This window comes from Pelobates fuscus, chromosome 5 (genome assembly GCF_036172605.1).
Source record: "Pelobates fuscus isolate aPelFus1 chromosome 5, aPelFus1.pri, whole genome shotgun sequence".
Lineage (NCBI taxonomy): Eukaryota > Metazoa > Chordata > Amphibia > Anura > Pelobatidae > Pelobates > Pelobates fuscus.
In genome coordinates, this window is record NC_086321.1 from 78,188,321 (window position 1) to 78,202,336 (window position 14,016).

Genomic DNA, 14,016 nt, shown 5'->3' on the forward strand with positions numbered 1-14,016 from the left:
TTAGGTAGAATAAGCATGGACTGCAGGGGAGGTCATGTAAGCCTTTTATCAATAGATAGAATACAATCAAATGTTAATAAAGTATAAGAACTTCACCAAAAGCCACAGATGGATATATTTGCAGTGTTTTAACCTAGTCTTTGTCATGTTGACAAAGACAATTCACAGTGAGATGTGGGGTTGTAAGTGGGTATATTTAGTTGCAGTATGAGGTTTGTTTCTGTTTCAATAATTCCAAACTATTCCTTTAAATTTAAAGTTGCAGGAAAGTGTGATATTTATATTGATTATTTTGCACAATATAAAAACTTCACATTGGGACTGTGAGGTTTAGCTGCTGGTGTTGAATGGTTTGCAATAAAATACACATGATTTTGAGAATTGGCTATACTGTATCTCCATGTTCCTAAATCAAAACAAGATTAGAGTGATTGTTTTCCCTTTTTGTTTTTAAAATTCAGATTTGTTGTTTATAAAATACAACACATTGTATAGAAAAGGAATAAGATGGGATAGAAACAGTCCAAAACAGCAAAACCCACAGCCACATTGTACAGCTTTTACATCTACTGGGCATTGAGAATACACTGTCAGTATAATACAGCTCTATTAGACCGCTGTCAATATGAGAAACTTAGGACGGGACACTACACAAAAATTGCTTGAAAATGTGTTTTCGTAGGTTATTTTACTTAAAAGAAGGGTTTGCCGGATATCATTTATTAAACAATCTTGACAAATACTTTTTTTTTTTTTTTTTTTAAAAGAACCTTCTAAACTCTTAGGACCTGATTCCTGTATTGCAGGTTCATAAGAGAGAAAGGCCAGTGCACATTCGGACCTAGTAAATATTACAAAACAAGTCAGAAGATGCAGATTGTCTCAGTAAAACATACTTATACCGCAAGTACTTTCCCTGTTTATTTCCACTGCATATTATTTCTAATAAAACAATGCAGCAGAATAATGCTTCTCTTTACACACTAAAAGCTATACTTCTGAAAATTATAGCATCACTGGCGTCTCCTCTCCCTCCAAGTTCTGAAAGTTGTCAGAAAAAGAAAACAGTTTATGGAAAATCCTTTATTTACTGTATTTTTACAAGGTAGAACAGAAGACTTAAATAACTTTCACAATCATGAAATGTATAAAATGTGCTTAAACGTGAAGTAGTCTAGAAGCATTTAAAGGCAAAGTATATCACTGATAAAAGCTCACTGTGAAATGCTCATCAGGTATGGAATCATGACGGTCCCTCTTTTCACAGACACTTCAGAATGTGTATACACCAAGATACTTGTTGATTGGCTGCAAGTTTATAATCCAAACTGATTAGATCATAAAATACTGGTGCTACCTGTATATAGCAAAGTAGCGTTGCTCCTCTTTTTCATTTGCAACATGCCAACGTATAATGACCAATTAACACATAGACCATAAAGATGGACTAGGAGTGAAGCCAAACACATAGCTTATAAATCATTTCACTAAAACAAATGCAGACATTGACTATGAGTGCCATGTGCTAACCTCTGGACACAACACATCAGAGTCTCACCTTGGTCTGATCCAAGTTGTTAAGTGTAGCACAGTGTGTAATTGGAAATGCAAATTGTTCTGATACCTAGTATCTTGAGCAAAAATTGTGTTGATATAGAATGGACTATAACGGTACAGCAGTAATAAGCATGCCAGGTGTTGAGAACTACATCCCTCATTATGGTTGTGTGAGAAATGTTGTGTCAAATGCTTGCCACCGACAGTACGTTGTGCTGCTGTGTGCGTATCATGAGACATGAAGAAGAAAAAAAAAAAACAGCCCTGGCAAACTATATTTACTGTATGTGTGTGCATATACATATTTATCTCTCCTCATTCCATTTTGCCTTCTACAGGATAGCTTTTGTAAATGTTATTGATATGTAATCAACAGATCGGATACCCACTATTACACTACGGTCCTGCCTTTGCCGAATCAGAAAGAAAACCATTTTTTCTCTTTTACTTTTTTTAAAGTGCCTCTCTACAGTTGGAAAAGTATGAACGACTAACTACCATGAATTAGATAAAATTCCTACTGAAGTTTAAAACAAGTCTACCTGGTGTTATTTACAGAAAGCAGACGAAAATCTGGGGAGAATTTGGAAAGCAAGGAGCATGACTTGCAGTATATGTAGTATAGGAACATTATCAGTGAAGAACAAAAAAATCCACAGTGTTAAAGAGTTTTTACTGTCTGGTGATGTCACATCAAAAGCCTGGAAATCCATGTAACAATAGTTGCTAGGTTAATGTAACATTACACTCTAAGGTCACACGGACCCAACTATTCACTATCTACACAGATTGTGCATGCTGATCACGCTAAATCTACAGCTTTTCAATAATCAATGGTGAGAGCTCTCCTAAGCAGGAGGAAAAAAAAAAAAAAAGTCTGCTGGAATTTAATACAATTGTGAATTACAAATACCTTGTGTCCCAAATTGTAATTAAATAAGGCTTTATTTTATAATACTTATCTTAAACAAACTTTGTATTTGCCTTGATAACAAGTCCACTTTTCAGATACAGATAAGTTATGGAATACAATATCTCGGTATTTGTCTTTATTACAAGCCCACATTTCAGATACAGATACGTTATGTAATACACCTATAGATCAACTCCTAGAGTGCCAAATGGTTGAGTAAATAAATGGGTTTCCTTTTACTCAAAAGGTTAACAACAAGAATAAAAATGGGAAAAAGTGCATGTTAAAGTAAATCTATATCATGGTTCACAAACGTTTCTTCCATTTTACTTTATTTTTGTAATGATACAGAATCTGTTTTTATTCTCCAACTTATGGAAAGAATGTGATTCTTACAAAACACAAGCATCTTAAATGTCAAGCTGCTATGAAAAAGTTTATGAACATGCAGAATTAAACCTTGACAACTAAACAGTGATAAAAATTTGGTTACTTTCAAACCAAAGTGGAACCACGTTAGTAAGAGCAGGCTCAAGGTTAGGAAATCTTTTTCTCAACACGATACATCTTTGAAATCAAATTTTTATTGCAGCCAAAACATACGGTTCATTTAACTGTACATAAAATAAACTATAATATATACACAAACTTTTTTTTTTTTTTTTACTTTTTTGTTTTAAAGTTACAGGGTTCAGTTTTCACTTTTTTTTGGCATTCAGTTTAACAAATAGAGTTTGCATACATTTAAGGTTTCAGATAAGCTCAATCTCAAGTAATTTGGTATAAGAACATTTCCCCTGTTTGCTAAACATCATACCGAACCTGCCTTGAAAGGCTTTCAGTGCAGTGGCTATGGATTCACTGTTTTTTTGCGCTCTGACTCCAAGCAGAACTTCTCGTATGCCTCTTCCATTTCTGGGTCCATTTCGTCATCATCAAAATCATCCAGAAAGCTGAAAATAAATAGACGATATAAGTCTCACTTATTTTTCTTCCATTAGTGTGTGGATGACAAGGTCAACATGCGTGTACTAAATAAATATAGAGCTAATCTTATATTGTGCTACTGTTATCCAAACTAGGAATTTCTATCCAGGATGCTGCAGTGGTTACATTACACTTTTGCTTGAGCAATATAAATACATATAAATTTGGACAGACTTGATTGGTTTTGTATGTCAGCTGATGTGCTCAGCTTGTCAATGCAGTAGAAAATTTGGAAGGAATGGACATTGCTTATGCAGAAGTGGAACTTCAAAGTCAGCAATACAGGAAGTTAGGATCCAGACCATGTACTATCAAACCTCCCAAAACTGGTCTGACGCTAAACCAGCAAAACGTCAAAATTAGTCTACTAGGACCATTCCTAATACAACAAACAGGAATGGTTATGGTGCTTAAAACGCCCTTTAAGGCTCTTATTTAGGGTTTGCAAAATGTGTTCATAACTGAATGTGTTTCCTAGTACATTGTGGTATATACTGACCAAGATTTTGACATGTTCAAGACTTTTTTCACCTCCATATACTTCTCACAATCTGTCCCCTTTTCTCTTCTGCTCCCATCCCAAACAAGTTAACATTTAATAAAAATATTAATTAAAAAAATACATTAAAAAAAAAGGTTGAAAAGTTCTATACATAATTTTTTTTAATATAAATATATAAATGTACACTTGTCAGAACAATAAATTAAACTTTCAACCAAAACTAAACTAAAACAAAATAATCTTGGTTATGTTAATGGCCATATTCAAGATCCAAGTCTTGTAAATCACTAATCTGAAATGAGTTCTCAAAAAATACATGTGACTGTACATCTTGATGATAGGCGTTCAGAAAGGTCATCAGATTTTTATAGTACCAAAAGGGGCGACAAGATATTTCACTTCAGGATTTGTTGGCCAATAGCAGGAAATAACCTGCAGAATTATATTTTTTTTTACCAAACTGAAATCTCTAGTTTGCCACCAATCAAGAGGGAGCTATCTGCAATTATTGTTGTGTCACCTGCTAGTTACAAATACCAGCAGGAAGAATCTGAGGATCTAAGCAAAACCAGAATGAATATACATACGCGTCTCCACTGCCAGATAAATCTGTCCCATTTTCGTCGTAGTCTGGAAAAAAGTCTTCTCTGTCTAGCAGCTCCTGGTACTTTTCCTGATATTCTACAATGCATATTGAGAAACAGCAGTAAGGATAAGCAATCAGTACTAATTACACCAGGGGTTGGCAACCTATTACACATGGGGATATATTGCATGGCACACAAGAGTTGTCAGACCCAGGTAAATCAGAGGACCTCTTGACCAGGATCACAGCACCCCTCTAAAAATTCAAGGAAGCATGTGGTTTGCATGTATAGCAGGTTACGATAGAACATGGCACACAGACTCTACCCGCTGGAGGTGCACACAACAGGCTTTAATCACCAAACTACTAGAGATCCACATAGATTGCAGGGTAAACGTGAGGTAGTGATGCACAAGATTGCGCTACCCACACCAATACTACAAAGAGACCTAAAAAGCACAGCTCCATAAGAGAGAGTCACACACACCATGACAGTCAACCTGTAAACACAGACACGCAACCCCACAAGCATCTCCCCACCCACTAACAAAGAGCCCACCCACACAATCCCACAAAGCAGCCAATGCACCTGTACATAACAATCAGAATTCAGCAACATATGCACTTAAATAAATGTAAAAATATAAATAGGGCTTGCACTACAAATTACTGCCTACCTTGGATTAGAGCCAAAAGGAACCTAAAGGAACACTACAGGCAGCCAGACCATTTTATCTAAATAAAGTGGTCTGGGTGCCATGTGCTCCCTATTTTAACCCTGCAGATGTTTTCATTGCTAACCTGCCGCTAGCAGTTGTCATACTGGCAGTACTAGAGGTGCTTGCTCCGAAGAAGATGGTCTCAGAGACCATATGATTTGTGCACTGCAGCATATGGCCGTGTATGTGTCCTCACAAGGGTACTGTACTGTTTCCTAGTACAGGAAACTTTTTAATGTAGCTAAACATGGTAGCATTAATTTGTCCCCCCCCTCTTTATTTTCTGCAAAAATGCTTTAACCCGACAACCCCTCATGGAAAGGTGTCAGAAATTTTAGAATAGTTTGGCAAACCATCCACACTTCTACAGCAGGATATCACTTTAGAACAAAGAGGGACTGATCAGCATTGTAACAAACGCTTGGTATTTCGTATGCTCCCGAAATGGTAGGAACTTAGTGATTATAGCCCGCTCAATGAAGTGGTCTGGGTGCCAGGTCCCCCAGGTTTTAACCCTGCAGCTGTAAACATAGCAGTTTCAGAGCCTTTGATTGGGAGGAATAGCCATCATAGAGGAGACAGATATATGCAAATATTTATTACAGATCCAGGCACCTAGCATCTCAGGAAAACAAAGCTAAGCCTTATTTACAACATGCTGCTTGTGTGGACCGTGAAGCCAGCATGAAGAGGAGCAGAGAAAATTGAAAAACAGGTCTGTGCTTCCCAAACTGGTGTGCAAAAGAGGAGTGTGTTACAGGAAGTGAAAAGACACCGGTGTTAACAGAGCAACGAAAATGTATTAAAAAAACCAACATGAGCTTTCAACATCATACATGGAAAATCTCACAACAGTACCAGATGGATTAAGTTAGATTAAAAGAAAACTGCAAAAAATGTTTTTAAAATAAAAAGTGTTAAAACAGACCACTTACCAGGGTCAGCTGCTGTAAAGGGGACTCCTTCTGATGTATAAAATGTGGGCTCATTCTATAAAACAAAAAAAGCAAATTATAAATACCGTTCAGTAACAGGCTTTAATATGTATGTGGGTGATATGACGAAGCATAAATATAGACTTTAAACCCTTTAGCATTTTATTTCCAAAAAAGGAAAAAGATATATAGAAATCAAAAGAATAATATGAGCTTTACACAAAGCTTAAAAGGACAATAAAAAAAAAAAAAATTGAAGTGACTTATTTTAAGCAAGCAAGATTTTTCTGGCCCAGGATCTACTTGGAACACAGTCAAAGTATACACCATAAAACAAATGAATATGCAAATACCACATCAAAAAAATTCAGTTGGGGGGGCAGGGCCTGAGCGCAGAGCTGAGCAGACGCATGCAGGCACAGCTCCCGCTCTGCATGGTGCTCAAAGCGACTAAACTGCACAATACAGCCCAGAAACGTTATAAAACGGACCACCAACAGACGGGCAAAGCTACGCTAAACGTTCTGATACCAGACATAAAGCTAACACAGCCGGATGACCGTGACTCGCTTTCAAGGCCTAGCATGGCAAGCAACCTGAATGCCGGGGGAGGCGGCCGATCCCCCGACACAGGGACAGCTACGCATGACAGCTCTCCTGTTCCCCTGCTACCCCCCCCTATGGACCGGTGGGGGATATCCCGGTCCCCGCTGGAGACTCATACTCACCCGCCAGGGGAAAGACATTGTCTGACGGCAAGCTACACAAGGCGCCCAAGATGACCGCCATGCACAATCTCGAGCAGCACACAAAGGATCTGAGGCCCCAGCAATGGAGATCGCACTTTGAGATCCGGTTCGATCAGATCTGCGAAGCATTTTGGAGCAGCCTACATCATAGACCTCCATCCCAGACCACTCAGGCGAAACGAGAGAACGCACCAGCGGCAGTCCGCCTGTCCCACTCCGGGCAGAGGACCCAAGCGGGTGAACACCCACTGCGCCACGCTTACAACCAGAAGGCTCCCTGCAAGACGCAGAACTCCGGGAGTCAGGTACACACGGGACGAAGACCTGCAGTATCTAAACCCGCTCAGCGGCACCACACAAAGCAGTGAACAACTGGGAAGAGACAGAGAAGGGCCGGACACAGCCAGCATAGGAGACGACCCAACTCTGACCCTCCATGCCAAGCGGAGACCAACCAGACAGACCTGAGCGACCACTCTCGTGAGTGGGCCACCCACCAAGCGAAGAGACCCCCCATGAAGGGGACCAGAAAGGCTAACCTGCCACCTGACTGAATCGGCTGAGCTAGTTTATGGGACTGACAACGGGCTGGACTTTCCCCTTGACGACCTGAGTAGCTCATTTTGCCTTTAAATGCCATACACCGAGTAATAGCCTGTTAACCTCATGTTCTTTTATACTTTGATTTTTCATTCCTGCTGTCTCTCCTTATGCTGTCTAATGACACAGCGGGGCAACTTGCTACTAATACTACGCCCAGGGGGGCACTAACCGGATAGCATGTCTACTCACAGTTGGGTACTGTACTCTGTTTCCTAGAAACGGGAAACTTTTTAATATAGCTAAACATGTTTGCATTCATTTACCCCCCCCTGCGACCTTCCACTACCCCCCTGTCCCACCACTACATTCGGTGCCTGAGCCGGTCTCCACAACCCCACTACATTCGGTGCCTGAGCCGGTCTCCACAACCCCACTACATTCGGTGCCTGAGCCGGTCTCCACAACCCCACTACATTCGGTGCCTGAGCCGGTCTCCACAACCCCACTACATTCGGTGCCTGAGCCGGTCTCCACAACCCCACTACATTCGGTGCCTGAGCCGGTCTCCACAACCCCACTACATTCGGTGCCTGAGCCGGTCTCCACAACCCCACTACATTCGGTGCCTGAGCCGGTCTCCACAACCCCACTACATTCGGTGCCTGAGCCGGTCTCCACAACCCCACTACATTCGGTGCCTGAGCCGGTCTCCACAACCCCACTACATTCGGTGCCTGAGCCGGTCTCCACAACCCCACTACATTCGGTGCCTGAGCCTGTCTCCACAACCCCACTACATTCGGTGCCTGAGCCTGTCTCCACAACCCCACTACATTCGGTGCCTGAGCCTGTCTCCACAACCCCACTACATTCGGTGCCTGAGCCTGTCTCCACAACCCCACTACATTCGGTGCCTGAGCCTGTCTCCACAACCCCACTACATTCGGTGCCTGAGCCTGTCTCCACAACCCCACTACATTCGGTGCCTGAGCCTGTCTCCACAACCCCACTACATTCGGTGCCTGAGCCTGTCTCCACAACCCCACTACATTCGGTGCCTGAGCCTGTCTCCACAACCCCACTACATTCGGTGCCTGAGCCTGTCTCCACAACCCCACTACATTCGGTGCCTGAGCCTGTCTCCACAACCCCACTACATTCGGTGCCTGAGCCTGTCTCCACAACACCACTACATTCGGTGCCTGAGCCTGTCTCCACAACACCACTACATTCGGTGCCTGAGCCTGTCTCCACAACACCACTACATTCGGTGCCTGAGCCTGTCTCCACAACACCACTACATTCGGTGCCTGAGCCTGTCTCCACAACACCACTACATTCGGTGCCTGAGCCTGTCTCCACAACACCACTACATTCGGTGCCTGAGCCTGTCTCCATAACACCACTACACTCTGTGCCTGAGCCTGTCTCCACAACACCACTACACTCTGTGCCTGAGCCTGTCTCCACAACACCACTACACTCTGTGCCTGAGCCTGTCTCCACAACACCACTACACTCTGTGCCTGAGCCTGTCTCCACAACACCACTACACTCTGTGCCTGGGCCTGTCTCCACAACACCACTACACTTGGTGCCTGAGCCTGTCTCCACAACACCACTACACTTGGTGCCTGAGCCTGTCTCCACAACACCACTACACTTGGTGCCTGAGCCTGTCTCCACAACACCACTACACGCTGAAATATTGGTGCTGGGGCAAAAGGTAAGACTATAGCAGCTTAAGAAAAAGTTAATTATTAACTTTAGCAAAACAGTTCTCTAAAAACAGTAAATATACATTTATCATAAAGTCACTCTTGGAACAAGAGGTTTACGTTAAAAACCCAATTCTGTACAGGTTTCATGGAAGAAACAAAAAGTATGTTTTGAAAATAATGAAAGACATCATAGATGCAAAAACAGATTATAACCAAAGTTTTTGTCATTTTTAGTAATCACCAAACTCACCATGAAATAATTGGGATCATTGTCAGGTGTTGCTTCACTGAAAGTTGAAGCTGCCTGGACTCTTCCCCAGTTACTTGATCGAAGTTCTACTAACTTCAAAAGCATCTGCTTCACATCTCTAAAATACAAAACAATATAAAAGGGAAAAAAAAAAGGAGAAAAAGAAAATATTTTATGAATTTTTTTCCACATACACAAAATGTTTTCCATATCCCTTCAACAATGTGTTCCTGAGACCCCAACGCTCAAAATTGATACAAACTGTGATGAGCTAATTGCCATTTTCAACCTGCTACAGTCTGCGTCCAGAACTACATTCTTCATTCTCTGCATCATTTCCTCCATATAAAACACTCCCTTTTCTTTCCAAGCATCTTCTAGAACAGATCCAGTTAACTGTTAAATAAACACCAAAAACTTAGTGAGTTTTGCTTGACAGTCAATGAAATCAAACAGAAAATTTTTGCAAATTTAAGCCAAAATCTCATAAATTATTTTTTAAAATTATTGGAAATACCGTCCATGGTATGACTCTTTAGTTAAAATAGTTTGTATTTTAAAATAAAAAGCAGTATTGTCTATGCTGCCTGGTTTTATACAGCCCACGAGGAAACCTGAGAAGTCCAAAATAAATTTAATACGCACTGATGTGCCCAAGGGTCCGGGTCAATATGCCAGGGGTTCTTCAAATTTCACAATGCTTGTTTAGAGAATCATATGCATGCATTAATACAAAGATAAACCGCAATTTTTAGATTTGTGTACGGTGAAGAATTTTGGCTCTGCCAAATTGTTTTTAATTTTTTTTTTTTTTTAAAGATATTGTTTCCTGGACACGTGACATTCAGTCGGATGTCAGTGTGGCCAGCCAAATGTTGATTCAGAAGCCAAAATGCATAAAAATTAAAAATTAAAAATTTTATTTTGCAATTCACTGATTGGTGCATTTTCCTGCAGCCTGGTTCTCAACTGAGAAAAAATTACCAATAGAGAGAAAAAAAGGAGGGTTTTGATAGCCAACAATCATTTTTTTTTTTTTGGTGTCAAGGGCAGAATATTGACACCCCCTCTCCTCAAACATGTTTTGGAATTGCACATTGTTCAGTTGGTCTGAAACTCTTATATATTTCAGTTCTGAATTCATGAATTACAATATGGTCTACAAAATGGTGGCTGGTCCTGAACACAATGTTTTTTTTTTTTGCTTTATTTGCTTTTTCTAGAACAGATGGATACAAGTTCTAAAGTAGGAATGAAGTACTTTGACAATGGCAAGGTGGTATGGTGATCAATAGATCTGGCTTTAGAACTCACAAATCCAAAACATTTACGTGCCCTACTGGTCCAAATGGTGGAAGAAAGTTCATTAAATGCTACTTCATGCCACCATACAACAATCAAACCTAAAGTGGTACATTGTATTCTACATATGCGTCTTGGGGTGGATCTTGAGAATTGTGTCCCTTTAATTTACAACAAACTAAATCTATAAACTGCATAAGATTATGGGAACTAAATACACAAAAGAAAGAAAAAAAAGGGTTCATTTACATATCTGGGAAAAACACACAAAAGCATACCTTCAGAAGCTTTACTGCACATATAAGGTTATCATCCACAGGGTTGGTAAACAAAGCACTTATTAATTCTTTGAGTGCATCCTGAAGAATATCTGCTCTTGTCACTTGTCCTTTTGTTGCCTTTATCTTTAGAAATAAACAATAGGAGCAGAGTATAAAGTAAATGATACAAAACAAATGTTGGCAGAGAAAGAAAAACAAACAAAAACAAAAATCCACGGATATGCACACATATTTCCATTGAATCTTTCTCTATGTTAACTTTTTACATACATACACAAAATATGTATTAACGTATACAGTGGCCAACCAGTCGATCCATATCTACTGTTGAACTGCAACACCACGGATTTTCCACCTTTGAGATTATCAAATTGTGGCGGAACCAACCTGGAGAACTGGAGAAGCCTGGTTGATAGCCTCCTGCCCTGCGACTATGGCCCTGGGGTGTACTAACCCTTTAAGAAGTGTATTTGGGCACACTGGATTTTTGTATGCTGTTCCTGGCCCTTTAAATACTTGGGAGCAGTGTTACAACTTTTAAACTGGCACTTCGAATGCAGTCGAAGTGCCGAAGTCATCGAAGTAGTTGAAGTGGCCGCCATTCGACAAATGAACACGTGGCGGCGGCCATTTTAACTTATTCGAACGCGGTCAGCGGTGTGTGCAGCCAAATCTATGGAACGGTTTGCGGCTACCCAATTGCACGAACACCGCTGACCCGTACCTTCTTCAACACCGCGGCTGGAGACTAAGTCCCGTTCGAAGATTCGAACGCTCGTTCGAATGGGACTTCGTCATTTTCACGGTGTAAAAGTGACTTATACTTATCTCCTGAACGGCTGAACGGATTCGAATGATGTTTGTATTTGGAATATGCTGATTAATAATATGTAACTGTTATTAATATTGGATGTATGGTTTTAGAGTTATGAAAGTTGGGTAAAATGTATGTTTAAACTGTACGTATAATTGGGTTACCTCTCAGGCTAAGGGGAAGGAATCTGTGGGATGTAACCAGTGTGTGATTGGGTATTGTATAATTGTATGTGGGCGTCTCCCTTGCAGGGGAGAATTGCACAAAAGCAGAGTGTGTGTCATTAAACCTGAGTTCTAACTTTACCCTCAATTTGGAGTGTCGTCTCTTATTGGGGGAATCTGCTACAAGGGATTGCTATGCTTGTTATACTCCCTTGCTGAATCACTGCTAAGCTCTGGTAAACGCTTGTTCCTGTTTTGCTCTATGGGGGAGTCTACGGTGGTTATGGTGTCTGCTGCAGTGCTTGGAGTCCTCAGGAAGCGCTAGGAGCATCCTTCAACGGAGGTACTCAGTCGGGGTGCCAGGTGATCCGTTACACAAATCATGTTCTAGGGGTGGAGATCCACATTTTGGATACTCCTGTGCTACCGAATGGCTCGCAAACGGACAGCAGCCAAATTGCAACATGTAGCCCAAGGGAAATTCAAGGAGAACTTGAGCTCAGCTCTCATACGTTCGATCCAAGATGTACAAAAAAAAAAAAAAAAAATTGCAGACAGACATAAAAATCAAATGTGGCAGGTGTGCTATAGCAACAGAGTATGCCAATCTGCACACATTCTTTATCATGTTTCCTTGTATGGTTAACCAAGGGAGCAGTATACCATGAAAAACAAATAAAATAAATAAATCATTTATAGAAAAGCAAAATTAGGCAATTCAGAATGATATTATAATTTTTGCAGCTTGACCCTTAAGTAACTAAGCAGAAGTTACCTCCAGGTTGAGATAAAGTTCCCCTAGAAATAGTACAAAGGCATGGAAATGTTTCCTCGTGGCATCATCTCCTTTTGCAGCTTGATCTCTCTTATCAAATTCTGTCTGACATCTGTAGACAATAAAGAGAAAGGGCATCACTAGATTGTTAAAGTAGATTCTGCTGTCAACAAATAAATATATCTCCTAATAAAAGTACAAAGCAGAGTAATTTTTGCTCATTTTGTGCAATTAAGTAGCCAAGGAAAAGGTTGGTAGCTGCAACATTATTTTACTTTATTGATTGTAAGTGCACAAACTGATTTTGCATCTTGAATGTATTGTCACACAAGCGGATTGGACACTTTATCTGAAGTTGTTGGTCTTAAATTTGAAATTTACTTTAAATTCTCTCTTCAGTGAATAACCCTGATAGAAATATATGGCTCCAGATTTGTTCATGAATTTATTGCTTTTATAGAAGTTGGGAATAGCATCATCAGTTGTGTCAAGAACATGAATGGATATAGTTGCTAAGTTTTCTACCTAGGAGCACTGCATAAAAAAAAATGTCTACTCTACTTCCAATTAGTCGTACACCTAATTTTATGCACTGCACACAAACTTTGAATATTCAGACAGCACTGCTCCAATAATGTATAAAATATTCATAGTGGGTTGCACTCATGTGTCTTCGGTCTGTCAGGAAGAGACCTCTATTTCTAGGTCCCTGATGCTAGGCAAAAGTGGAAGGAGAAGCCAATGGTCCAAGATTCTCATTCTAAATTATCAGCGCTTAGAGGGAAACTATACTTGACAGATTTTGGGCTGTACGCCACCCTTTCAACCCAAGCATGTCATCCACCACGGCATTCTGCTGCTTCTCTTCAAATACAAAAGGTACATATTCAAGTTCCTCTGGAATGCAGCAAATCTCTCATTCCTCTGTTTGGAAAATTTGCAGAGGCACCCACACTGCGAATGAGGCCAGATAGGATGACAGAAATGGAAGCATCTAAAGCCAAGGTGGCATTGCTACTTGGCTTGATGGAACAAAAAGATGCTAGGTTATGGTACCTATGGCAAGAATACCTGGCCAACATGCAAAGTGCACATAACTCCCCATAATTATTAAGGAAAATGAGAGAGAGGCCAATATCCTATGGCAGTCATAGTCAGGGACTAATTATCGCTATGGCATGATACTACTCCTCTGTTGCCCCTCACCCAGCTCTTATT

At 40.5% G+C, this 14,016-nt stretch overlaps 1 protein-coding gene across 3 annotated transcripts in view; it reads right to left on the reverse strand.

Moving 5' to 3' along the window:
• Positions 1 to 1,068: 1,068 nt before the first annotated feature.
• PAIP1 (poly(A) binding protein interacting protein 1) overlaps positions 1,069 to 14,016 on the reverse strand; it is a 42,692-nt gene continuing 29,744 nt past the window's right edge. For 2 of the 3 annotated variants that reach the window (XM_063454021.1, XM_063454024.1), the window contains exons 5-11: positions 12,799 to 12,910; positions 11,043 to 11,168; positions 9,725 to 9,858; positions 9,463 to 9,580; positions 6,200 to 6,254; positions 4,547 to 4,640; positions 1,069 to 3,423 (exon numbers count right to left, since the gene is read on the reverse strand). In XM_063454021.1, the coding sequence (XP_063310091.1) occupies positions 3,321 to 3,423; positions 4,547 to 4,640; positions 6,200 to 6,254; positions 9,463 to 9,580; positions 9,725 to 9,858; positions 11,043 to 11,168; positions 12,799 to 12,910 (742 nt within the window). In that variant the 3' untranslated portion in view covers positions 1,069 to 3,320. The remainder of the gene's footprint in view (positions 3,424 to 4,546; positions 4,641 to 6,199; positions 6,255 to 9,462; positions 9,581 to 9,724; positions 9,859 to 11,042; positions 11,169 to 12,798; positions 12,911 to 14,016) is intronic. The other variant, XM_063454023.1, reaches the window with a different exon arrangement.